The sequence below is a fragment of the Pantherophis guttatus genome, chromosome 2 (assembly GCF_059756535.1).
Source record: "Pantherophis guttatus breed Tessera chromosome 2, ASM5975653v1, whole genome shotgun sequence".
Taxonomy (NCBI): Eukaryota; Metazoa; Chordata; class Lepidosauria; order Squamata; family Colubridae; genus Pantherophis; species Pantherophis guttatus.
In genome coordinates, this window is record NC_142064.1 from 125,138,625 (window position 1) to 125,165,123 (window position 26,499).

The window sequence follows — 26,499 nt, forward strand, 5'->3', positions numbered from 1 at the left end:
ATACAAAAAAGGGAAAAAGGGAAAGAACGTCTAGTAGGATGAGTGAATGTACCACAAGGGTAGGAACATGTCTCCCAGTAATGCTTCTTGGTGCCTTCTCCACTGACTGACTGACTGACTGACTCTCCCTCTCCCTCTCCCTCTCCCTCTCCCTCTCTCTCTCTTGCACCTAATTTTCTGATTATTCTTGATTCCATTTCTCCCTCAACAGTGCAGCAATCAATCAGCTGGCTCCAGTCCAGGATATGAACTGGAATGGATCTGTCTGCAGTTTCTCAACCAATTTACAGGAAATTGGTCCTGAAGAGGTTTCAGCAATGAGGGCTTAGGAACAAATAGCTGAGATACCCCAACAACTGCTAATTTTAGGGGCAGTCTTATACAGAAATTATGTCTAGTAATGAAAACCACATATGGCCAGAATTTATAGCTCTTTGTGGTAGGACAAGGGCTGCCATTGGCTTTGAGGTGAAAACTGGAGGCCATGTGCTAAAAATTGGGCAAGCTCAATTCAAAATTTCAATGTCATTCCATTTCAATTAAGTTGACTCAAAGTCATTAACATGGATGCTCTCCATATATTTAATAATCTCTATCTTCTGTACCTAAAAATGTTGAAAGTCTTCTGTGCACAATTCTGAATTTGTACCTGGGGTTTTCTTGTCAATTTCTCACTTAGTATCTCCCAATGCCAAAATACCAATTGGCTTTCAGGATTCTTCTTTGAATTCATGCTAACCAGTATACATGGCAATGAATTGGTCACAGTCCCTGCACCAGATGTTTCAAAAGACCGACATCAAATTCAATTCCCTTTAACCCAGAAAGAATAGTGTTCCTTACCTTACCTGGGCCTCAAATACTAATGCTTAATTCAGTAACTCCAACTCCTGATCTCTATTTTGCCACCCTGTAAAACAGGCAACCTGGTGTCTTCCAGATGTTTTGGATTAAGATCCCACATTCTTTTGCCATTGGCCATGCTAGCTGGAGTTTGTGGAAGTTGAAGTTCAAAACATCTGGAGGGCATCACGTAGCTTGCTCTTGCTATGCAGAGTAAATGCAAATATTACTGGATTACAATGTCTAGGAAAATAAGCCAATACAGTGAAAACTGAATGAACGAATGAGTAAATAAATGAATAGCTAACATGAGGGATGGTGGGAGTTGTAGTAGCTGTTTCAAAGAGTTGAAGGTAGGTATATTTAAACAAGAGTCAGTCTACAAACCCAGTCCATTCTGTTTCATTTGACACAGCATGTTAAAAATGTCATTTTCCAACTAACTGGTCATCTAAATAGAGTTTCACACATAATAATGCTAACTTCTATTGAATGGATGTAAAACACAATTTCTTTTCAATCATCAAGTTTGAACTGATGATACCAACTACCTTCCTGGCAATATACGCATAATAAGGGTCAGCTTTTCCCAATCTCTGTTAAGAATTGTAGTCTCATACCCTGCTTCCCCCAAAATAAGACATCCCCTGATAATAAACCCAATCGGGCTTTTGAGCGCATGGCAATAAGGCCAAGCACTTATTTCTGGGTTCAAAAAAATATAAGACCGGGTCTTATTTTTTGGGAAACACGGTACATCTGGAGAGTACCAGATTGGGGAAAAGTTATTATGAAAGCATGCACATGGTCCCATATTTAATGGATGGAATTCATCTCCCAATATTATGTTTCTGACACCACGACAGAACTATGATGAAAACCTGGTTTCTCCTATAACTTCCTCTTGCTGCAAAAAAATTAGTTGTTTTAGTAGATTTCCGGGTAAACAGCAATGAACCATCTCCTAATTACTTAGTAAAAGCAACAGCAAAATAAGCCCAACTGACTCCTAAATGAAAGAGTTAAAATGAAGAGGGCTTTGGAAAACTCGGAGCAAAATTTAGCAGGGTTCTCAAGAGGAACATTTAGGTCAGAAATATTCAGTACTAAGCATTTGTCTTCTGCATCAGGTTCCAGCTGCTACAACTCAAGGTCCTAGTGAGTAGATCTCACAAACCTGAAGTAGATCCATCAGCTCTAGAACCTACTATTGAATTAAAAATACTTTTTATCTATCTTTATCCTTGCAAGGGAATAAAATGTATCAGCATGAAAAGGGCTATTTGCTGTTCATTATTCTGCCCTGGCTTTTTTTGCCCGAGTCACTGAAGTTGGCTAATTTCCCTCTGCTACAGAGAGTGACAAAGTCCAACAGATATTACACAGGCTGCTGAGACTGCTTTTAGAGTCTGTTGGAATAAGGAAGAAAACACTGCTTTAATACAAAACATTTGCTAGACCAATTCTCAAATACAGCTCATCTGTCTGGAACCGCACTGCATATCAGACATTAATACAATTGAACATGTCCAGAAATATTTCACAAGAAGAGTCCTCCACTCCTCTGCTCACAACAAAATACCTTATGCCCACCAGACTTGAAATTCTGGGCTTAGAAAACTTAGAAGTACGTCACCTTCGGTATGACCTAAGCGTAGCTCATAAAATTATCTGCTACAATGTCCTATCTGTCAATGACTACTTCAGCTTCAACCACAACAATACATGAGCACACAATAGATACAAACTTAAAGCTCCAAACTCGTTTGCAGAAAATATGAGTTCAGCAACAGAGTGGTCAATGCCTGGAATACACTACCTGATTCTGTGGTTTCATCCCAAAACCCCCAAAATTTTAACCTAAGACTCTCTACTGTTGACCTCACCCCATTCCTAAGAGGTCTGTAAGGGGCGTGCATAAGTGCACCAGCGTGCCTACCGTCCCTGTCCTAATGTTTCCTCTATTTGTATCTATTTTATGTATTCAATTCATGCTTATACGTGTATATATATATTACCTAATACGTTCTTGACAAATAAATAAAATAAAAATAAATAAACATGGGAGGCCTTAAGCCCCTGTCATGGGCTGGGGACTAGATGATGGCAAGGCCATGTTAACCCAGCAAAAAAAAAAAAGGATATTGCCAAGTTTATGGAGATTCTCAGTCATCCAGGTCATGGTTGTCCCAAATGTGCTTTTATTTTCTTCAAGAGGCAATTGGACATTCTGTTTTTTCTTTGAAGATGTTTTGCTTCTCATCCAAGAAGCTTTTTCAGCTCTGACTGAGTCTTATCTTAGATAAGAAGCAAAACATCTCCAAAGAAAAATAAAAAAGCACCTTTGGGACATATTGCCAAGTCATGTCCATGCTGTGATTGGGTGCACGTGAGGAGAAGCCATTAGACAAGCAGGCATCAAAAAAATGGAACATGCTCAGATAAAGACTAGCTAAAAGGAAGAGCATCCCACTGCAATGTATTCTTAAAAATGCAATTACTGAGTAAGTCCAATTTTATGAAGAGCCAGTTTGGTCTGATTAAGCTACCAGGTTAGAAACCATGAGTTCTTGTCCCACCTTAGGCACAAAACCAGTCACTCTAGTCTAACCTTAGGGCCAGTCACTTTCTCTTAGCCTTAGAAAGAGGCAATGACAAACCACTTCTGAAAGTTGTGCCAAGAAATCTACAAATATTTAACCAGGCAGTCACCAAAAATCAAAACATACTTGAAGGCATCAAAAAAAATGCATAAGTTACCAAATAAAAGGAAGAAAATGTCTGGAAGAAAAAGCAAGTTATGGGAGTGTTATGTGACAGGACCCAGAAGGAGAGCCCACCTTTTGGAACATTATCCCATTGGAGATTAAATTGGCACCAATTCTGCTTGCCTTTCCAAAGGCTCTAATGCATAGTCATAGTTCTGTCAACTTGCTTAGGAATCCAGTTATGGTTTAGGACCTATCAGATAGCTATTTTTGATGGATTCATGACTTGGACTTGCCTGCTTTTTCTGTTTCTCAATTTTAATTTTGTTTCCCTCATTGGGTTTTTAATTTGGTTTTAAAGGGGGTAACTGATATTTGTATTTTGTTTAGTAGTTGTGTTATTTGGTTGTTTTTAATTTTATGAACTGCCCAGAGTCACAAATGTGAGATGGTTAGTTATGCAAATTGAATGAATGGATTAATATTCCATAGTATAGCTTAAAGTAACTGTGGTAAAACAATTCCATATCCCCACATCTATATAAATCTGAAGTTAATGAGTATATATGTTGTCGAGGATTTTGCTGTGTTACTCTGAATTACCTCTCACTCCACCACTCTTCTTCCTTTTCTTTGGCAGCAGACCTCAAAGTGGTTCACCACATCACTTTTTGCATTTACGTGATGGTAAAATAAACTTAGAGTTGCCCGACTTTCAATTTTGGAGAAAATAATTGGAAGCCTTGTGGTGCACCAGCATAACTTTAACTAGAGCGAGAGTAAATCGAAAGCTTTTTCTTTCTTTTTCTTTTTCTTTTGGAAAAAAATAATTCATTGCCATCCGAATATTCATGAGCCATAACCCAAAATTGATCCAAAAGTGAAAGAATGCTGGATGTTGTAGTTCATGGACTTCTGGAGATCACAGATTCTCTATCTCTGATTTAAAGATTGTAAAACTTAGCTTTGACCTTGAGAAGGAGATGGGAGAAGTAAAATTATCACTGAGCCCGGGAAAGTAGAAAGTGTGCAAAAAAGAACAGCTTTGCCTTGACTTTGCTGCATTTAAAAATGAGCAGAAAAGGTTCCAGACACATTTTCAAAATTTATTATTTATCTAGCGATCTACCTACCTACCTTCTATCTATCTATCTATCTATCTATCTATCTATCTATCTATCATCATCATCTATATATTATATTCCCTATTTCTAAAACACCCGTCCCCCTTAGAGGGTTTTGTTAATAGTCCCTACACCGATATAGCAGCTTTCGTGGAACCCTTCTATGTCTTTCCTTGACTTGGCCTATCTTGAAGGGTGTATAATGGTGTTCTGGGAATTGCAATTCTAACATGTCAATTGAGAAAGGCTGAAAATTAAAATTTAGCTAATTCGGATTAAGTGATCTTCAGTTTGTACTCTTGTTTAGGAACAGTCTTCCCAAGCTGGCAAACTCTATTAGTTGTGATGCCTTGAGATGATGATGTGAGCAATAGCCTAGATTGATCTAGAAGGCATTAAGACAGGAATGGATGTTTAAGAATATCAGAAATGCATGTTGGATCAGATCAAGATTTCTCTAGTTTCTCATTTTGACATAAATCCCAACAAACCTGGTTTTCCAGAGTCCTGAAATTTTGAGCATTGTATGTAACAGTGAATTGTACTAGGGTAGTAATTAGAAAAGAGGTAACACTGTGCTACTAAAAATGTGAAAATAACAAACAGGATGATCAAAGAAGAAGGAAAACTACAGAAGAGTATTTTTCTTTAAAAAAAAAAAGAATAGATTTGGCATATGAAATGCATTTGTAATCTCTGAGAGAATAAAAAATTGTAAAACATCCATTGGTTCCAGTATACCTCCAATTCTCTCTTCCCATCACCATTTCCTTCACCATTTCCCTGAAGGAATTGTTGGGCAGGCAATTTGGACCTTTATATATATATTGGACTTTGCACCCCATAACCATTAAACTGGATTATCCAGGGAATTGTGGGAGCTGTTGCTTCTCAAAAGGGGTTGAGGAGCATGAAGGTGTTTTATCTGTGATCTCGGGGGGGGGGGGGTTGAGGCGTGCCCTCTCAGTTTGCATAGGAATCGATGTGAATTTAGTATAGCTCCTAATAATTTAAGAATCAAAGAATGATGATGAATGATGATGATGACAGAAAAAAATATACGTGCTTATTTGCCCATATAGCACTTCTCTCTCTCTTTTTAAATTGTGGGGCCAAGAATCAATACTGTTATGAAGATGTACTAAGGAGTTTTCAACTGACTGCTATTTCAGAAGAGTATTATTATTATTTCACTTCTAATTAGTTAATACTAACGGCAAGCATATTTTGTGAACAGGTCCAATTGGAACTTCGTTTTTTTAAAAGCACAGTATTAGGAATTCACAGCAAAATAAAGACCAAACTGAGGCAACATTCTTTCAAGCAAATCAGGTATAACAAAAATGCTCACAAGAATCTGATGAGGCAGGAATGACATCCTTCTCGGCCATATATCTAGCGGCCAAGCAATTCCTTGTGGTGAGAAGAGATAGCAGGACCTCTGAGGAATGCCTCAGAGGAATACCTAATCTAAGGAAAATCCTACATTTGTATGTGATACAGGGCCAGGCTACCTACAGAACCGGCTTCGTCCCATCTCATCAGTCTGTCTCTAAGCAGTTGTCAAGCTGAATTTGAAGATCTCCAAACGTTTAGCAGCTGTATGCAGATAGGTGAAAGTATTTTTGAATGTTAAAGAAGTGTGGGAAAATCTGTGATAGAATGCGGCTTTTGTGGATAGTTGGGCTAACTTCCATATGGTTTCCGATGGTTCCAGTATTCATGCCAATTGCTAGAAGAAGCAAAAAAATAAAAAAACCGATGATCTTACATTGCTGTTGAATGTTGTATGGGAAATGGAATTTTATTTTGAAAGGAAGTTTTCCAAATAATAATGGAGAGAGAAAAGAGGAAAAAAGAAAGGAGAAACGTTGTGTTGAAAAAGTTTGGCCATGAAAATCATGGATGCATTTGGATTCATATCTCTGTGTGTTTGCGTGCGTGCGTGCACATGTTCACACACATACGTGTAAAAGAAAGTCATCGTAAGATCTTGATTATCTTACAATCAGTTGATGTGCAACAATGGGCAAGTCAATTTTTTCACAGCTTGGAGATAAAGATGATAATCAACTAATGAGTGCACTTCATGAGGTTAGAAACTTAAATACAATTCAGTTCTCTCCCTCCCTCCTCCCTCCCTCCCTCCCCCTCTCTCTCTCCCCCCACTGAAGTAAATTAAACACAAAGTGAAGGAGGGACATGCCCCCAAGATACTGTGAGATAGTATCAAGAATGAGGACTCTCTTTTGCATAAAATTGGCTTGTGATAATCTATATACTTAGGTACACTAGAAATAATTCTTCTAACTAACTAACTAACTAACTAACTAACTAACTAACTAACTAACTAACTAAGAGAAATGTGATACTGCCCATCTCATCCCAATGGAAAACTTTGTCACCAGGTGATCTTTAATACTTAAGTTATCCAGTTTTTAATGGCTATTGCCAGCTATTCTCCTTACCTATGGTGATTTTAATACAGTCTTTAAAATGAACTTGTATTGGGGACTTCCAGCCTTTCTAAGGGAGATCTGTTTATCAAGCCAGCTGTGCAAGTCTAAGCATCACTTAGGCAGCACCATCAATAACTTCTAACTATTTTCTTTCTACTTAGGATATTTTACCAGCACTAAGTTGGTCCAGACATTTCTTTTCAGCATGCATGAGTATATATTTTTTCTTAACATGAGCATTCTAAGGGATTTGGAAGGAGGGGTGTTGGTTAAACGTGAATAAACCAAATTTGGAAAAAAAATGTCAATTTGCACATATTATAGCACTTGGTTACAGGAAGTTTAATTTGTATAAGTTTCCACTCAAATGCAACCTAAATGTATATTTATCTAGTTATGGTATTTATTCACTGCCTCAATCCAATCACAATGTCTGAATCAATAATAATAGTGTGGGATTTCCAAATACAAACTGACAAAGTCTGGGCGTGTAACTGTGGTTGAAAAGACAAAAAAAAGTGTGGGTAATTGATGTGTGGTAATACCAGGAGGCTGGGTTGACAAAATCAGAAATGAGGAGGTAATAAGCCACCTGGGAAAGCCAAGGGAAATCATCAAAACTATTAAAAAGAGAAAGTTAGAATATTTTAGACATGTGATGCGACACTCAGAAAAATACGGCATACTTCACTTAATCCTCCAAGGAAAGATTGAAGGCAAACGAGGTCCAGGCAGAAGAAGAATATCATGGCTTCAAAATCTAAGGGACTGGTTTGGACAAAACTCAGCAGCACTTTTTGGTCCGCTGCTGATAAAAATAGGATCATCAACATGATCGCCGACGTCCGATGACAGATATGGCACAAGAAGAAGAATACCAGGAGGGACAGAGAATAAAAGACAAAGAATGGGAGAAGATCACAAAGTATACAAGATCTGAAAACTGAAGTTGAAAGATGGTTGCATAAACTGGCCATGGTGGTGATCAGCCCATTGGATGTCTTACCCAAAAAACTTTGGCCAGCACTTAGAAAATCTGTGCATTGACAAAATTTCCATCTGTCAATTACAAAAGGCCACATTAGTTGGACCGGCGTACATATTACGCCAATACATTACGACATCCTACATTCTTGGGAAGAACTTGATGCATATGAGGGCCAACACCAGCTAAAGAATTGGCAGCTGCAATTGTTGTGTATAAAAATATAAATAAGAATAGCACAGAAAACAATATAGTAAAAAAAAGTGCATTATAAAGCTAATTCAGCATCAATGACTCCACCATGAATCCCCAAGGAGACTCCAATTTCAGAGGAAGGGGTTGTCATAAAAGTTGGGGCTATCTTCAATTAGTGCATAGGATGGGAACCTTGTTATATCCTATGGTAAGTGGGGAGCCTTAACAGCCAGTATTTGCCTGGCTGAATTATCTTCTGATGCCTCTTCCAGTTGGAAAGAGTCAGACAGGATATGAGAGCAACTATGACTTCCTTCTTTGATGACTGGTTATCAGAGGCACAGTTCCTCCGAGAATGGAGCCATCGGGAGGAATATTATGATTAAAAAGTCTCCTTGGAGTGATTGTCTCATCTGCTTTTGGTACCCGGGTACCAAGTGTATCAAACCGACTTGGCCTCTAGCCAACATTATCAAGAAGCAAAGGGATCTCTGGATGTGTTTATGCTTGCTAAGGCAACTTGATTCCCGTACCATATTTGGACCTGACTACAGTAATATCTTGATAGCAAGTAAAGGCCATGCTGTAAATAAACACAGGTTCTGATTCCATTACTTGCAATTTAATTTCAGTTAAATATTCAATTATTTTTTACTAGCTGCAAAATTCATAATCTGTCTGAGAACAACTCGGGGGGGGGGGGAATATATTGTATAGGGTATAGGGATAGATTGTATAGGGTATTCTATACAATGGCAAGACTTTCAATATTAAGCCCAAAATGCTCTTTTCTGCATTAGCAACAGACTGTCCTCAGACATTTGGGATTGCCTTTTAGAGAGAGAAAAAAGAGGCTGCTTTCAATGCCAGTGGCATTCAAGCGGTATCAAACTAATTGTTGTATTAAAGTTAAGGTGTGGTCTGTACTGCACAGTTCCTTATGAGACTATGTTTAAATTTTAAACCTAAAAAAAAAAGAAATCAAGAATTTAACACATCAAAGAGACTGATTTGATTGTGCAAGGAAAAAATGTGTGTTTTTCTATGCTGTGAGTTATATTCCTCAATAAAATTCTGCATAATTCAATCCTAATAAGACGGAGTTACTGCTTGACTGTTAGTTCCCTGTCTGCCCCAGTAATACCTGTTGATGGGATGGCACTAGTCTGAAGGAGGAAGTCTATTATTTGGGGACTCCAGAACTTGTGGGTCCTGCTGGAAGAGCAGATGGAGGGTTTGAACCAGGGAAGCCTTCACCCAGCTTCAGTTGATGTGCTACCACGTTCTTATTTAAGCAGAAGGTCCTTGCTACTGTGACTTATGCCCTTGTCACTACTGATTTAGACTAATGCAGTGCTCTCTACAATTGTACGGGATGACACTGTGGCAGCTGCAATTGGTTCAAAGCACAATGGTCTAGGTGCTTGCTATCATTTGCCAGAGAGAGCATTTATACAGTATGAGCCATACACCGGTGGCCAACAGTTTTCCAGGTGTAATTTAAAGTGCCGGTATTAACCTATCAAGCTCTACCTAGTTTGGCACTTATATATCTGCAGGACCTCACTCTCCCAGCTCAACTAGTTCAATGTAGCCAGGAAAAATCTGTGAACAGTCCCCTACTTTAGAGAAGTGAGAGAGACTGAAGTTTGGTAGTGGCTCCGGTCTCAGGGACCTCCCTGTTGCTTCCTAATCCTTTGAGTGCTTTTCTAAAGCAGATTAAAATAGAGCTCTTCTGGAAGATGTTTGGGCTACGATATCATCTTTATTGGGTTATAGATTGGCTTTCTTATCTCATTAGTATTCTGTGTTGATTAATTGGCTTGTGCATCTTTTAATTGTGTACTTTTATGGTATTTTGGTTATTTTATCTTGTGAACCACTGAGAGTCCTTCAGCGATTTTTAGCGGACTATCAATGTCATAAACAAATATATATTCTTTCAGCTACATGCTAGTTGTGTCAAGAATATTAATATTTATTTATTTATTTATTTATTTATTTATTTATTTATTTATTTATTTATTGGTTTGATTTATATGCTGCCCTTCTCCGGAGACTCAGGGCGGTTTATAATGTGTTAAGCAATAGCCTTCATGCTTTTGTATATACCTGCTTAGTAGGGCTTTCGCTCCCCCCCCCCCGAGCGGTGTTCTTTTTTTATACAAAGTCAGCTTATTGCCCCCACAATCCGAGTCCTCATTTTACCTACCTCGAAAGGATGGAAGGCTGAGTCAACCTTGAGCCTGGTGAGATTTGAACTTGCAGTAATTGCAGGCAGCTGGTGTTACTTAACAGCACTTTAGTCTGCTGCGCCACCAAGGCTCTAATAAAACTTAGACTGACTTTTCTTCACAGGGACAATTTCCTTCCACTGAAGATTCATTACGAACTGAATTGATCCAGGAAACTGAACACTTTGCACAGCGGAGTTTTCTCTACCCCTGGGGAATTCTAAAGAAAAAAGGTGGTGGGCTTAATTTGAAGAGGAGATTGCAGTGATGGTCTCTTCCAGACTTGCTGTCCCTGCAGACATCTCTTTGCGTTGCGTCTCAGATGCCGCATTTCCCCAGAGCAATGTAAGGCTGGGTATAAAGCTGGCAAGGTAATCAAACCAGATACAAAATGATTTTTTTTTTTAGTGAGGGTTTAGTTCAACCCAGAAGACATGTAATCAGAGGAGCTGCTCCAAATTTGTCTTTTATTTATTTGTGGCTAAGAGAAGAGAGGAAGGCCAGAGATAAGTTTGTTTCTTGGGCGCTAGGGTGATAAGGTATGGAAGATAAATGCTGAAAGAAGGGATTCCGATAGCCACTGAGCCATCCCTTCTGTTTCTTAAGAAAGTCTGCAGTCTCTTGAAAAAAACAGCAGTGGCAGACTAAGAAAAACACTTAAATCTGCATTTGATCAAGGTTGCAGTTCGAGTGGTGAAACCCTTGGAGATCGTGATTGAAATGGTCAGGGTCAAATTCATAAAGAGATAAAATTGGATGTTTGCTGATCATGAGGAAGCGTGCAATAAAGGCAATTGTGAATTGAATTATGAAATGTTTTGCACAGATTCTGAATCAGGGGTGAAATGCTCCTGGTTTGGACCGGATCGCCAGATCCAGCAGCGATAGCAGCGGGTGGTTCGGAGAAATGGTAGCAAAAATCCCTGCCCACCCGCCTCACCCCCATGCCCAGCTGAGCTGCGCGGTCACCAGAGGCTTTTTTTTTTAACTTTTAAAACTATTTTTTTGGCCAAAGAAAAAAATGCTTTTAAAAGTAAAAAAAAAAAGCCTCTGATGATCGCGCGGCTCAGCTGGGATCGTCAGAGCCTTTTAAAAGCATTTTTTCTACAACCTCTTCAGCCGAAGCATTTTTTATACAAAAAATGCTTTTAAAAGTTAAAAAAAAAAAAGCTGGCCATGCCCACCTAGTCACATTACCCGACCACCAAGCCACGCCCACAGAACCGGTAGTAACAAATTTTACATTTCACCACTGTCCTGAATGGAAAGTGGGCTGCTGAATACCCTAATGTGAAAATAAAGGCTGTGTAAAGCCTACAGGCAATGCTTGGTAAATGGCTCGATATGGGAAACCATTGAGCAGGGAGTAAAAACAAAGCTATAGGATTTCCCCTTATTAACAGGTTAACAGAGTTGGAAGGGACCTTATAGGTCATCTAGTCCAACCCCCCGCTCAAGCAGGAGACCCTATATATTTCTGCATAGTTTAAACAAGCTTGGGGTGGCATTGAAGGTGTGACGATTCAGGATATGAATGTGCACTTACATGCGTATGTAGAAGATGCCATATTGTCAGCTGCAGATTTCAATGCTTCTCGGCAAATTGTGTGATGCAGTGAGGCGTATGGCGCTGAAAACTAACGCATCGGGGATCAAAGTAGATGCATCGGATAAAGGAAATTGTAAGTTCCATAAATAGGGAAAACCTAAGTAGGTGAAATGTGTCTAACTTGGTAAAAGGTTTACTAAAGCATGGGGAATAGGCAGAAAAATTTAAGATAAGCTTCATGGTGTTATGAAGGTGGTGGACAATATGTGGGCAATTGCAAGGAATGGATAGTTTTTAAAAGGGCCAAAAATGGCTGCGTAAAAGAGAGTTAGAAAAAGAAGAAAGATTTGTCCATGGATGGGTTGGGTGGGGGAGGCATAATATCAGGAATTAACAGTGATGAATGAATTGACCGCAACGGCGAGTGATTGGAAATGTCATGAGGTTCAAAAAGAAAGGAAACAGAAAAAAAAAATTTTTTTTTTAAAAAAAAGAACGACTTTCAATTTTCTTTGGTATGGACACTAACTCTCTTATTGTAAAGTTAACATTTGCCTGCATTGCTTCTATAATCCCATTAATCAGCAAATCCCAAAAAATCAATGTTTCATTTCTTTCACTTTCACAAAAAAATCCAAAAGTGGTTTCCAAGTAGAAATAAAATTGGTCTTTTCTTTAATCAAAGCTGTCCATTTTGCTATCTCTGCCAATTCCATCAGCTTCATCATGCAGTCTTCTATTATAGAAGTTTGTAAGTTTTTTCACCTTTGTGCATACAAAAATCTTGCCGCTGATATCATATATAAAAAGCAAAATTCCATAAGATCTTACATTCTGTTTGTCAATTAAAACAACAACACCACCAAAAATCTTTGGTTGCACTTGTATATTTATTTTTAAAAACTTTTTTTTCTTGCTTGTTCATCTTTTAATCTTGGGGAGGAAGGCTAAAAATCAATAAAGTTAATATAATAAATATTTTTTTTAAAAAAGTCATGGATAGGTGGAGCTGACTAGTTCTTCAAAAAAAAAAAAAAAAGAAGAAGCGAGAAGATTAAAGAAAAGGCAACACGTGGTTCAGTGTCCAATATAGATGTAACGAGAGAAGGGATGTTTTCTCAAAGGACAGAAAGATAAGAAGAAGTAAAGTGAATGGTGTTTGTGTGAACTTGATTTAACTATACTTCTTTCTCTTATTTCATAGCATAAATTTCCTTTGCTTATTATTTTTACCGCTTTTCTGAGGCTTGCATAGCATGGTGAAAGGGAATAATACGATGAGTATGCGCATGTATACATTTTATTACAAACTGTGCTTTCTGCATTAACTTGTTTTAATAACCTGTGACCCAAAATAGACTGAAATAAGTGCAGAGGAACATAGGTTTTTTATTTTTTATTTTTTTTTAAATCACTAAACCTAAGGAATATGGGCTGCTACCTTTACAATGCAGAGAAGGAGCAGGGCTAGAAGTTACTTCTCTAAGTAATCTATCATGTATGTAGCGTAGAAGCCATATCTGACTTTGAGGATGCACAATGTTAGGTATGAATCTACTAAAGCGTTTCCCGTCTCTTTCAGCAGAATCGTTAATTTGTAACGATTAGTAAGACTAAGCTTCCAGGATCTGGGCCTGCAAAAATCCAAAGCACCATTAGTTGGTATCAAAGGGATGTTGAGAAGCGTTGACCTTTTGCTGCCATCTAATGGTTGCCAGAAGTTTTGCAGCTTAGCTTTAGTGGCTGTGGAGTAGTGTAGGAGTTTTTAGTAGATATACATAGCACTGTACAATTTAAAAAAACAACAACAACCACAGAATGGGGAGCACTACAGTTCTGTTTATATAAATATCAGTACCCCCCAACAGTTTAGCATGCATTTTAGGATTTCTTTTTTCGGACTCACTTCATATTTGTAAGTACTTTTTCAATCTAGCTCATTTAGATAGAAAGAGATTACAAAAATGCTAATCAGTTAACCCACTTTACTGTCACAGTGACTTATCATGCAATAACTCATTGTTGCAGCCCATGCCAAAATTTCTGAACCAGCCTCTGGCACTTCCAAGCAAAGCTTGGAAATCCTGGAAAGGGTTCATTCCACAGAGAACATGAACAATCAGAAGATGGATGTGGGATTAAGGGAAATTTACTACAGATCAGGAAGGATTGCCTACTTCCAGTAGCCTAATGGTCATAATAATTGAGGGGAGGGGATTCTTCATGAAATTATACTATTAAAATCATGAAATCTTACAAGGGTGGGAGAAAAAAGGCTAGATCTATGTGTGAAAGGCATTAATTCTTATACTATTATTCATTCCTAGACTAAGCTAGGATTTTTTTTTTCTTTTCATTATGATTTGTCCTTGCTCTTTTGAAAAGAACAAGGCTCCTTTGTTGTTCTAAAAAAAAACAAAGCAAATATATTCTTTAACCATACCGTAGGCAAAACGGACAAGACGAAATCCAGGGTCTGAGTCAATCATCAATCATCTTCCTGCCTTTCTCAATAGTAGAACTTGTGCAACTATATCCTGGAACTTCATGTGCTTGGTCACTCATTGGAATGTGAGACTTACTATCTGGTGGAGAAATGTTTTATTTATCCCCGTGCTCTGTTGTAGCCTGGCAAGTAGGGTTGACTTGACTTTCAAATTCAGTTCTGCTTGCATATTTGTTGTTTTATGATTTTTGTAAAGATCTGTCTTGCTCCTTGCATGCAGTTTTGATTTATCGGATTAACAGTTATACAAATATAATATAAAAACACGATCTAGCTGGGTAGCAAAAGAGAGATGGAAGACCGTCCCTTGCCGGCTGCATTCAAGCAAAGAGTAGAAAGCTATCTGCCTGGGATGTTTTAATTTAGGTTCCTACACTGAACATGGGGTTTGACCTGATGTCCTCAATGGTCACCTTCAATTCCAGATTTATCTGAACTGGAATTAATTCTTGGACTGACACAGGATAGCCATACATGTATATTAGTTACAGTGGACTCTAAAATGGAAATGCCATGCAGTAAAATTGGAATGAAGGCATGTAACTATGAAGGTGCTGTGGGTGGAGGTTGGAAGTATGCTGGACAACCGGAAATCCACCAAGGTAGCTAAGAAGACCTAAAACAACGTTTATTGAGAAGGTATCCTATGTGAGCTCCAAAACTGTGAAATAAAGCTAAATATAAGAGATGAGAGCATGGCTGCATCCATCAGATTACAAGATGGCCTCCTTTGATCAGGAGAAGTGACTCTCTAGGGCTTCCGATTTATGCATTTATTTGTAAGAATTATATCCTATCTTTCCTCTAGGATCTCAAGGTGACAGATGTAGCGCTTCCTTTTGAGAATAATTGGCCGGAATTCACCCTCTGAGCTTTCATGGTTAAAGCTGGATTTGAACTTGGGTCTCCCCAGTCTAGCAGCTTAACACATACTGGCTCAAGATAGGACTGCAAGAACATAAGACTTTCCATATACAATTTGTGTTTTTTCCCAATGTGCATACTTCCCCAAAAACATATGACATGTTTAGATCTATTTATTTGATTTTTATCCAAGCTCTATTATTTTATAAGTAATTCAAGGCAGCAGACATAATACTTCCTACTCCTATTTTCCACACAACAACAACCCTATGAGGTGGGTTGGGATGAGAGAGTGTGACTGGCCTAAAGTCACCCGGGTAGCTTGCATGCCTAAGGCAGGACTAGAACTCACACTCTCCGGGTTTCTAGGTCAACATCCGAACCACTGCACTAAACTGATGCTGATGGACAAACGAAGATTCACTGTGTGCTAAATAGGCATCTGTGTGGCAATGTAGATTAGAGAGCAATCTGCTGAAAATGCTATCTTTGAAACAATGGGCAACTCTGGGCAGAGCAATGCCTATTCGTGCAATCAAATTTTCAGATGAAAATTTTCTAGATGCCGCCTTTTGTATCAAAGATATAATAACAGAAAGAAACACTGGCAGTTCCAGAATCTAAAAAAAAGCTGGACTTTCCCTTGCCCTGAGTCTGATTAGGATATTTTCTCTTCTCTGAATAGGAAAGTGGAGAAAATAACAAATGCCCTGAATAGTAATGATCACATTTCAACTATTCTTTATTAAGAAACCATGTTTAATACATGAATTGGAGTAGGTCTGAAGGCTGGGCTTCACGGGCCAAATTAAATTCCTTTGGAAGCCCTGCTCTGTGTAGATGGGAATGTTAAACCCAGGCAAAGTGGAAGGCCTTGCTTGGGTACAATTCTACTTGCATGGTATATTTATAACTAGATTAGATTGCAGGATGACCCTTATTATCTGAGGGACAAAATACAAGCAGTTCGCATCTCTTACCTGCATGTTAGAGGGATGTCAATACAGCAGATATTGAACAGAAGGCCACCAATTTCTACACCAGCAACACGGGGAGAACATTCCAGCTTGAGCTGCATGCAAATGCCAATTTATTACTTAATTCTGAGCCTAAAGAACTCACTTCTCTCCACTCCTTTTCCTCTTTAGCTTCTTGTGCCTTTTTCATGCATGCATGTCGTAACTTTTTTGTTTAGAAGCCTGAGACAGGGCCTGTATTCCACTCTCTTTTTATCTATCTATCTATCTATCTATCTATCTATCTATCTATCTATCTATCTATCCATCCATCCATCCATCCATCCATCCATCCATCCATCCATCCATCCGCTTTTGATGTGCATTTCTTAAGGAGTTAAAAATGCAGCACACAAAGTGAATGAAAACTGTAAAACCAAGGGAAAAGAGTAGTTCTAGACTAGAGCAAATGGTTGGTCACCGATCTATTTTTGTTTTGTTTTGGGGATTATTTTTTATGGGAGGAGAGAAATGACTCAACTTTAACCAACTTGTGGGTTGCTATCGTCTTGACCCATCTACCGTGTTTCCCCGAAAATAAGACCCTGTCTTATATTTTTTTGAGCCCTGAAATAAGCGCTTGCCCTTACTGCCATGCGCTCAAAAGCCCAATTGGGCTTATTATCAGGGGATGTCTTATTTTGGGGGAAACAGGGTACTTGCAATAGGAGCTAAGCTAACCACATCCTGAAGACTCAGAAAAGTGCTCCTGGGCTTGATAGCTATTTGTACCTTTTTCCCGGGCAGCAGATTGCCCAATGTACTATATGGGAATGAACAAAATCTGATATCGCTATCATTCAAGAGAGCACAGAAGCGGCATCAAGAGACACTTTGAATCAAAGGTTCATGGCCACAGAGTTAGATCACATCTCCTTTCCCAGGTTCTTCTCTACCCAAAGCAATCTTGGAGAGCAACTACCTTTGCCCTCAGCTCTAATTACTTTCTTTTACTCCCACCCTGTCCCTAATTTTGAGCAATGCATGGGCCATACACATCAAGAAGAATGTTTCAGCATGTGCCAATGTGACCTGGTGCTTTAGAACATGCTCTCTTGTGTGAGTGGTTATTGTCAATGGTAAAACGCCAACGGCCCTTTTAGGAAATGCAAGAAAAAAAATGGGGAGGGAAGAGAAGAATAATTTCAATCTTTCAGATTCCTAGTTTTGGAAACCTGCAAAGTTTGAATTTGAAGTAAACATTTTCTCAATGCATCTTTCCAGGGGCAGACGTTTTCCACTATAAATTTATCTTTGTATTGATCTGCTGCGGCAAGAGTTTAGCACAGCTTTTGAGTAGCATAATCAAAAATTCATATTTGTTCCTATTGTATATTAAACTTTCTGCATTTTTTGAAAAAAAAACCTGGATGCTTTCTGATTTTTACTGTGGGGCAGAATCAGAATTAATGGTTTTTTTAAAGGCGTTGGAAGCTGCTATAGGAAATGGCTGGTTTTAAAAAAAAGATACAGAATGGGAAATATATATATATAAATTGATTGTGAGAGGTTAATGGAAACTTTATTCATTTCACATAGTTTTTCCAGGGTTCTTCCTCCTCTCCCCAGAAAATAGTCAACCTGTGAAGATGCCTGCTTTAACTATACAATTTATAGTATCGTTTTATGCAATTATTGTAGCTTCTAGACGTGGTAAATTGGGCTTACATGCACGTATGTATAAAACTACAGCCTTCGTTCTTTAATGTCATATATTTTTTATGGTCTCCGTTGGGTTGCACACCGTATATGCTTTTACCATGTTGTGCATCATTTTGCAATTTATCGGCACCCATGCAGGGATACCTGCATAATTTTCACTCTACTGGCTGTAGAATTTTTATTTGTGGCACTGCAGATTTCAGAATATGATTACCTTTCAGGATAGGAATCTCCTAGGCAGTGACAAGTTGAAAGGCCTGTCCTGTGGAAACCACTTCCTTCAAAAAGGCAACTGAAAGCTAAGGTAGGTTTAAAATCCTTGATCCCGCAAGGAAACGGAGCAGGAATTTGTATGTTGCTTCAGGCAACAAAATGTCCTGAGACTGGCAATTTCATCGGAAGCAGAAAAATGGTGAGTATTTAGGTAGTCCTGATCTAAAGTCATTGATGCTTCTAAATTGTGTCGATCCATGTTAATCCATGTTAAATGCTTGGGCAACCAAAACAAAAGAGTTCTATTGGTTCCTTAGGTCTATCTGTCCGTCTATCTGTCTGTCTCTATATCTATGTCTATGTGTAAGTCAGTGCCTATGTATTATTTGAAATGAATAACAGATCCCTCTTTCTTTACATCAAACCAACAAGCCCTGCTATTTCTAATGCACAGTGTTTCTGGATCACAAGAAAGACTCCACTGAAGGAAAGCTGTTGTTTGATCAACCTGTACTCCTTAGTATATCGAAACAACAGTGGATTTTCTCCCAGAAAAACAACAAGAAGAACAAATGGGTAAAAAGACTATACCTTTACATAAACGACGTGTGAAAGATATGGCGATAGATAGCAATTTGAAGGGGACTTGGATGAATGTAGATTTTTTTAGAAATGAGCATTGCAGCCTTTTGTGCATAAAAATGCTCCCTAGAAAGACTATATAAATGATAAAGCGTTCAAAGAGGGACCCCTTTCGTGCCCGCTACTTTCCTCTAAAAGTAAGTCTAAGCAGATCAAATAAAAATGTAGGTAAGTTGGCAGAGACCTAGGAGCAAAGCTTTTTTTTTTTCCCCTCCCCTCCCTTAGACCGTGATCAGTTTTGATGCTGTGATTCAAGAACAGTTCGACTAAAGGACATGTTCAGATCACATCCAACAAAACTGGGCCTTTAAAAGAAACGAAAAAGAAATTGGTGGATATGTTCACGCTATGCAATTGTGTCATGTTCTTTCTGAAGTCATTCCCACTGAATTCAATAGGGCTTGCGTTCAAAAACATTTGCTTAGGGCTGCAATGCTTGGAGCTTTGCCCAAAGGCTTAAAAATAGACATTTTCAGACTGGAAACTCATGATAATAGGTTCTTTTGTTTGGGGGAGATGTCAGGGAGAGAGAGCGCTGTTTGCCTTTGGTATGGGGTCTCTAATATCCAACCTGTTGCCTTCGCCTGAGAAGAAGGTTACGCTGACAGGTGATGGTGGAACAACAGTGAAAGCAGAATCTCCAGAGATAACACTTTCGGTGCTCTCTTTCCAAAAAAGCCAATTGTCTGTCTGTTGCAGCCCAACATTGCCAGGATCTCAAGTCAATCTGGAGATCAGGTCTTTGGATCTGGAAACGCTTATTCCCTAAATTCAGCTGTGGGGCAGTTGGCTGAGTTGTTCCCTGGTGGTGGAAAGACACTCTGCACATGGTCAAAGTTGCTCTCTTTGGGGGGGGTTAAATGGTGAAGTGCTACATCCCAATTCTGAAACCAGAAAGAGGCGCTTTGTCCGCTCCCACCACTGAGTTTCTTCTCCAGGGGAGTTGTAATGCTGGCAGAGAACAAGAGGCAGCTGGGGAGAAAAAAAAGAGTGGGACGCAAGAGGGAACATACCTGTTGTTGGACCTCAGTGGGATGCCGACATGGACCAGGCCCCTTCCATCCTCCAAACAGAGAAGGCATAGCTAAGCCTCTCGTGGGCCAGGTAGTTGCAGCTGGAGATCTTGTGGTCAAGTTCGTCACTCTGCAGGACCTGGTAGAGGAAGTCGATGTAGCGGGCAGCCAGCTTGAGGGTCTGGATCTTGCTGAGTTTGTCCGAAGGCAGGGTAGGGATGATCTTGCGCAGCTCAGCAAAGGCGTCGTTGAGCGACTGGGTGCGCTGACGCTCCCGCACATTGGCGATCACCCGCTGCGTGTGCATGTCCTCAAAAGTCTGGGACACCGGGCTGCGCTTGCTGCGCTTCCCCTGTGGCAAAGGGCTGCTGCTGTACTCTGGAGGGGCTGAAGTCAAGGGTTTACCCAGCTGGCTCCTCTTCCGAAGACTCTTCTTGGGCATCTTCTCGCTTTCCTCCTCGCTGGTTCCCATGCTGCCCTCCGGTGAGTCTGGGCACATGCTTTCCTCTTTCATCCTCTCCAAGTTGGCTTCCCTTTCCCTTCCGCGCACAGGATGAGGAGCTGGACCTTGCAGGCCACGGTGCATATAAGCCAACCAGGTTGAGCAAACTCCAGGACAAGGATCCCCAAGAGCCGAGATCTGGAAGGCTTCAAACGTTTTTTTGTGACTCCAACCTTCACTGATCTGCTTATTCACCTTCCTTTCCCCCCTCCTTTAGGGCTTAAAGAGAGGAGGGACATTGTTAAAAGTCTCTTAAAGCCCTTTACGGATAGGGTAGGGAGTTTGAGGGGAGGGGCTGTGTGCAGACCAATACAACCGTGCACAATAATGCAAACATCAAGGGAGCTTATGGGTTCCAGATTGCCTTCCCTTCTTTTTTTTTCTCCTCGGCATTCTCTCTTCTCCAAACCGCCCCCTCCCCTTCCTTCAGCTCTGAGACACAGATGCTCCAACCAGCCGCCTGGATGCCAGAGGTCATTCCCTTCATCGGTTGTAATTGACAGGGAACCACCGGCTTGACCCCACCCCACCCCACCTCACCCCACCCGCAACTCTGCCCTGAAGAGTGCAGAGCGGCTCTTCCTGCAAGGCTGATCCGTAGTCAACGGTGCCATTTCCACTTCTGGGTAGGCTGCTTGCCTGCTCGTTGCTTCGAAGAAGTTCTCACTTTGGACTCGGAGAATTCAGCTCTCTCTCTCTCTCTCTCAAGTGAGCTGACCTCTGTTTGAGAAGCTGCGTCTCAGCATTTGAGTTAAACAGAAGGCTTTTTAAAAAGGGCTCTGCTTATACAGAAGGCTTTTTTTTTGGCCCTGACCCTATGTGCCTGTTTGCTATTACTGTATAGCGCTTGCTTGCTCCCTACTCTAATAATAATAATAATAATAATAATAATAATAATAATAATAATAATAATAATAATAATTTTATTTCTATACCGCCCTTCTCCCAAAGGACTCAGGGCGGTGTACAGCCTATTTAAAAACACAAGACAAACATCAATTTAAAATTTAAAATTATTAAATAAATTTGGCTCCATTTAAAACCCCAGAAATTTAAAATACTTCTTTCTAGGTGAAAGAAGCATGTGATAATCATATGCACTGATAGTCCTTGACGTACAATCGTTTGATTAATGACCGTTCAAAGTTACAACGGCACTAAAAAGCGACTTACAGCTAGTCCTCACACTTGCAACCGTCACAGCATTCCCCACAGTCACATGATCGAAATTTGGGTTCTTGGCAATCGGCATTACAATGGTTGCTGTATCCTGGGGTCATGTGATCACCATTTGCAACCTTCCCAGCTGGCTTCCGACAAGCAAAGTCAATGGGGGAAACTGGATTCACTAAACTAACAGCCCCCAACCTTTCGGGCACCAGGGACCGATTCCGTGGAGAGAGGTTTTTCCGTGGTCTGGGGGGGGGCGTAGTTTCGCATGCTGCCTGTATCCTGCAGGTGGGGCTTCACTTGTTTGCGTGGACCGGTTTGTGGCATGCCGTGAACTGCTGCTGGTCCGCAGACCGGGGCTTGGGAACCTCTGCACTAAACAATTGCATGATTCACATATGATTCAGTTATGATTCACAACTTTTTTTATTATGGTAAGCCCCATAGGGAGATCAGTGGCAAATAAAGTTAACAAATAAATAAAAATAAATAAACAAAGCCAGTGATTTGTTTAACAATCGTGGCAAAAAAGACTGTAAAACTGGGCATGACTCGCTTAACAAGTGTCTTGCTTAAGAACAGAAATTCTGGTCTTAATTGTAGTCGTACGACTATCTGTAGCACAGTCCCCTGTGGTTACTTTAAAGTAAGCTCACTGAATTCAATAGGACTTACTCACAAGTAATATGTAGCCTAATAGACTTAACCAGTTAATATTTTAGTGATGAGCCTTACTTTTGAGGAGTCTTTCTCAGGCTTCCCTTCCCTTCTAATGCATAGACAGTATGGCCAAAAGCCCAGTTAATCATGGGATATGTAGCTCAAAATATTGGGAAGGCATACAGCTGGGGATGGATGATGATTGTAGCTATGTTTTGTATGGTTATTAGAATCATCTGTTTTAAAATAATTGTTTTTTGCAAAAAATAAAAAATAAAGAACGATAGGATCGCACAATCTATAATATGCAAGGCGGCTAGGTTGAAGATATTTGAAGATTGTGCAAATATATTTTCTGCTTCCAAGAAGAAGAAAATAAAGAAGCAATAGTCCCAATAAATCCAATCAAAGCCAAATTGCCACGATAGCTTCCTTCGCAGCTTTTCTTCCCAAGATGAGGAGGTGGGCTGCAAAATTAATTTGCTGCCCCAGAAAAGAGTTTCTATACATCCAGGCAATTTTGTATAACCCAGGAGGCTTGGATCTTTCCTGGCCAGGAAATATCAAAACTGTCTGGCCCCTCTGGCTGCCAATTTACCTGCCTTTTCTTTCTCACCCAATGGGGCAAGGCAAGGCGGGACAAGGCTGGTAGGGATTTCTCACTGCCTGCTGGCTTGACAAAGGCAGGTGACTTGCCAGTACAAGGGAAGAACAGCAACAGGTGATCTAAAAGTTGAGAGGGAAAAGAGGGTTTTTAAGGTTAAATGGCATCTCTAATGCTCTTTCCTTCCAGTCATATTGCACAGGGATTCTTATTTTTTACAAAGCCCAACACAGACTGTATTGAGGAAGGTGATGTTTTCAAAGCCTTCTTCTTCTTCTTTTTCTTGTGCCACATCCGTCATCGGATGATGGCGATCCTGTTTTTATCAACAGCCACACGAAAAAGTGCTCTTGAGTTTTGTCCAAACCAGTCCCTTAGATTTTGAAGCCATGATGTTCTTTTTCTGCCTTGACCTCGTTTGCCTTCCATTTTTCCTTGGAAGATTAAGTGAAGTATGCCATATTTTTCTGGGTGTCGCATCACGTGTCCAAAATATTCTAACTTTCGCTTTTTTATTGTTTTGATGATTTCCCTTGGCTTTCCCCAGTGGCTTTCAAAGCCTACGCTGAGAAAATAATCAAAAAGAACACTGCATGTATTTAAGTAAAAAAACAACAACCAAAAAATGAGTCTGTGAAGGAGACATCGAAAGTCACAGATTGTAGATGATGCTGAATTGGGAGATGGGGAAATTATCAAACAGCAAACAGATGAAAGATTTTCATTATTTTTTAACCTCCTCCACCTCTCAAGATAAAGAAGACTCCATTGATAACGCAGCCAATAAAATGAACTAGATTTATACATGGTGACATATCTTTACAGCACTCAGCTCCTTGCTGTCGGCCATCAAACCTTAATGCCAGCCCTGCATAGTTCACCAAAAGCATTAAGGTAAAACTGTCACCTTTCCCCTTCTGCCATCACCACCACCACCCCATTTTCACCCCTATAAATATATTTATTATACTTTACTGTAAGGACAAGTTCTTCATGGAGCTGATGATTGTGGGCCTTGTACTGTTACATCTGTAACAGTAATTGGGTAGCCTTTAAGGCATCACAAGGAAACAAGAGCCAATGTCCCATCCACACACCATTCCCCCTGCCGAGAAAGCGTGCTCAGATGATGCTGTGAAGTTTGGAAGGCTGACCCCCAGCAGGAGGAAAGGTTATGCCAGTGGAGAAGCAAAGCAAAACAAAATTCTTTGCAGGTTTTTGCAGCCAAAGTTGAGTTTCCCCTGTTCAAATCCACTCAGAATTGAACTGGCCTATTTACATTCTGGGTCTCCAGTCATGGATGGCAACAACATGCTTCCCAAGACTTTCTTTGGCATCTGCCAAGCAGCCTGTCCTAGTTTATTATATTTTTAAAAAATAGAGATGAGAGCTAAAGGTAAGCATATGGCAATGGGTCTGCCTCAAGTCCATTTTGCATTTACATTGAAGTCCGGGTCAATCTCAGAGTCATTTTACAAGCACAAAATGGTGGGCTTTGCCTCTTGGTCTGCAATAGTGACATATATCAGTAGCTCCGGTGTAGGATGAGGGTGGAAATTCATTCTCCGAGCTTGTGGGTTGGTTTCCGAACGTTTTGTTAGGTAACATCTTCAGAGAAATTTAGGAAATGTCAGTTTTGGTGTTTTAAATTCTGCTGAAGATGCTAGCCTGGTAAAGAAACATTTGGAAACCAACCCACAAGCCTGGAGAGCAAACCTCCAACCTTTGCCTCTTGGTACACGAGCAGCCCTCATGGCAGAGGTGGGTTTCAGCAGGTTCTGACCAGTTCTGGAGAACCGGTAGCGGAAATTTTGAGTAGTTCGGAGAATCGGTAAATACTACCTCTGACTGGCCCCGCCCCCATCTATTCTCTGCCTCCCGAGTGCCAGCTGATTGGGAGGAAATGGGGATTTTGCAGTATCCTTCCCCTGGAGTGGGGAAGGAATGGAGATTTTACAGTATCCTTCCCCTGGAGTGGGGTGGGAATGGAGATTTTACAGTATCCTTCCCCTGGAGTGGGGTGGGAATGGGGATTTTGCAGTATCCTTCCCCTGGAGTGGGGAAGGAATGGAGATTTTATAGTATCCTTCCCCTGGAGTGGGGTGGGAATGGAGATTTTACAGTATCCTTCCCCTGCCACCACACCCACCAAGCCATGCCCACAGAACTGGTAGTAAAAAAATTCGAAACCCACCACTGCCTCACGGCCAACTCCAAATGTGCTCATTGGCTCAAAAAGATTGTGGCTCCTCTATTCAAAGAATCCCACTGTTCCTCTTGATTTGCTGCAGCAAATCTTCAAAAGATGAAGGATGATTGGCCTGTGAACAAAGCCAGAATACCCCTTCAAAAGGATATTCTGGCTCTGTTCACAGGCCAGCCATATTTGCATTCAGCAGATATCTTGCTTCCTGAAACTATCAGCCTTAACTTTGAAAGAAATGATGAAAAACAGACATCCAGTCCTCGTGGTTTCTGCATAGGCATATTGCTTGGCTGCATGGGTGTGCATGAGCGTGTCAAGGAGAGGCAAATGACAAAGCAGAATCATGGTGCCAGCTGTGCCCCCTTTTCTACATGGTTGGATTCTGTGGACAAATCTGTGTACATTGTTTAAAGCCAAGGAAGTACCATTTTCAACTCAGGAGCACGCCTCTCATTTTGTTGCTTTCTCCATTTTCCCTTTTTTCCTTTGCTTATTAGAGGGAGGAAATCCATTAACCTATAATGTTGCTAGAAGAGATTGACTACTCTTGTATCCCCCAAAATATAAACATCTGACTTGTCTCTAATGCAATTTATATCTATTCTTCCCATATTAGTTGAAATGCATGAGTTTAAGATTGTTACATTGTTAGGCACAGAAAGATGAGATGGAAGACAATCAGACATTCGTTCAGCCCTGTCTATTCTGAAACATTCAGAAAGAGAGAGAGAGGGAGGGAGGGAGGGAGGGAGAGAGAGAGATTGAACTATGCCCAGAAATTTAAATTTATTACAGCTAATGTCCATTTATCTAGAAAATAATATTCCATCTTAATAGATGTCATTATTTCATTTGATATGCCTGCATTTCAGAGTAGGTAAGGTTGAGGTATGGAAAATATCATAAAGGTTTCTTGCTCTGGGTTAATTTGATAAAAAGAAGATATCCTGCAGGTAAACATAGATGACTTCATGGGTCCAATAAGCTTGGCTCACCTGATTCTCTCAATCGGATCTTATAAAATCAAATGATTTCAAGTCGTCGTTACCGCTTCCCCCACAATGTGGAGGGGACCAATGGTGCTTAATCTTATGTTATATTTATATTATTAAATAGAAGGTCAACCTATTCTTCAAAGCACCTTGAAGGCAGGACAAGAAGCCATGGATAGAAACTAATCAAGGAGAGAAGCAACCTAGAACTAAGGAGAAATTTCCTGACAGTGAGAAAAATTAATGAATGGGATGACTTGCCTCCAGAAGTTGTGGTTGCTCCAATACCGGAGGTTTTTAAGAAGAGATTGGGCAACTATTTGTTAGAAATGGTATAGGATTTCCTGACTGA

At 40.1% G+C, this 26,499-nt stretch overlaps 1 protein-coding gene across 1 annotated transcript in view; it reads right to left on the bottom strand.

Moving 5' to 3' along the window:
* Positions 1-21,179, bottom strand: part of TWIST2 (twist family bHLH transcription factor 2) — a 30,934-nt gene extending 9,755 nt beyond the window's left edge. The window contains exon 1 of the mRNA XM_034419316.3: positions 20,014-21,179. Coding sequence (XP_034275207.1) covers positions 20,027-20,599 — 573 coding nt within the window. The 5' untranslated portion in view covers positions 20,600-21,179 and the 3' untranslated portion in view covers positions 20,014-20,026. The remainder of the gene's footprint in view (positions 1-20,013) is intronic.
* Between the last annotated feature and the right edge of the window lie 5,320 nt (positions 21,180-26,499).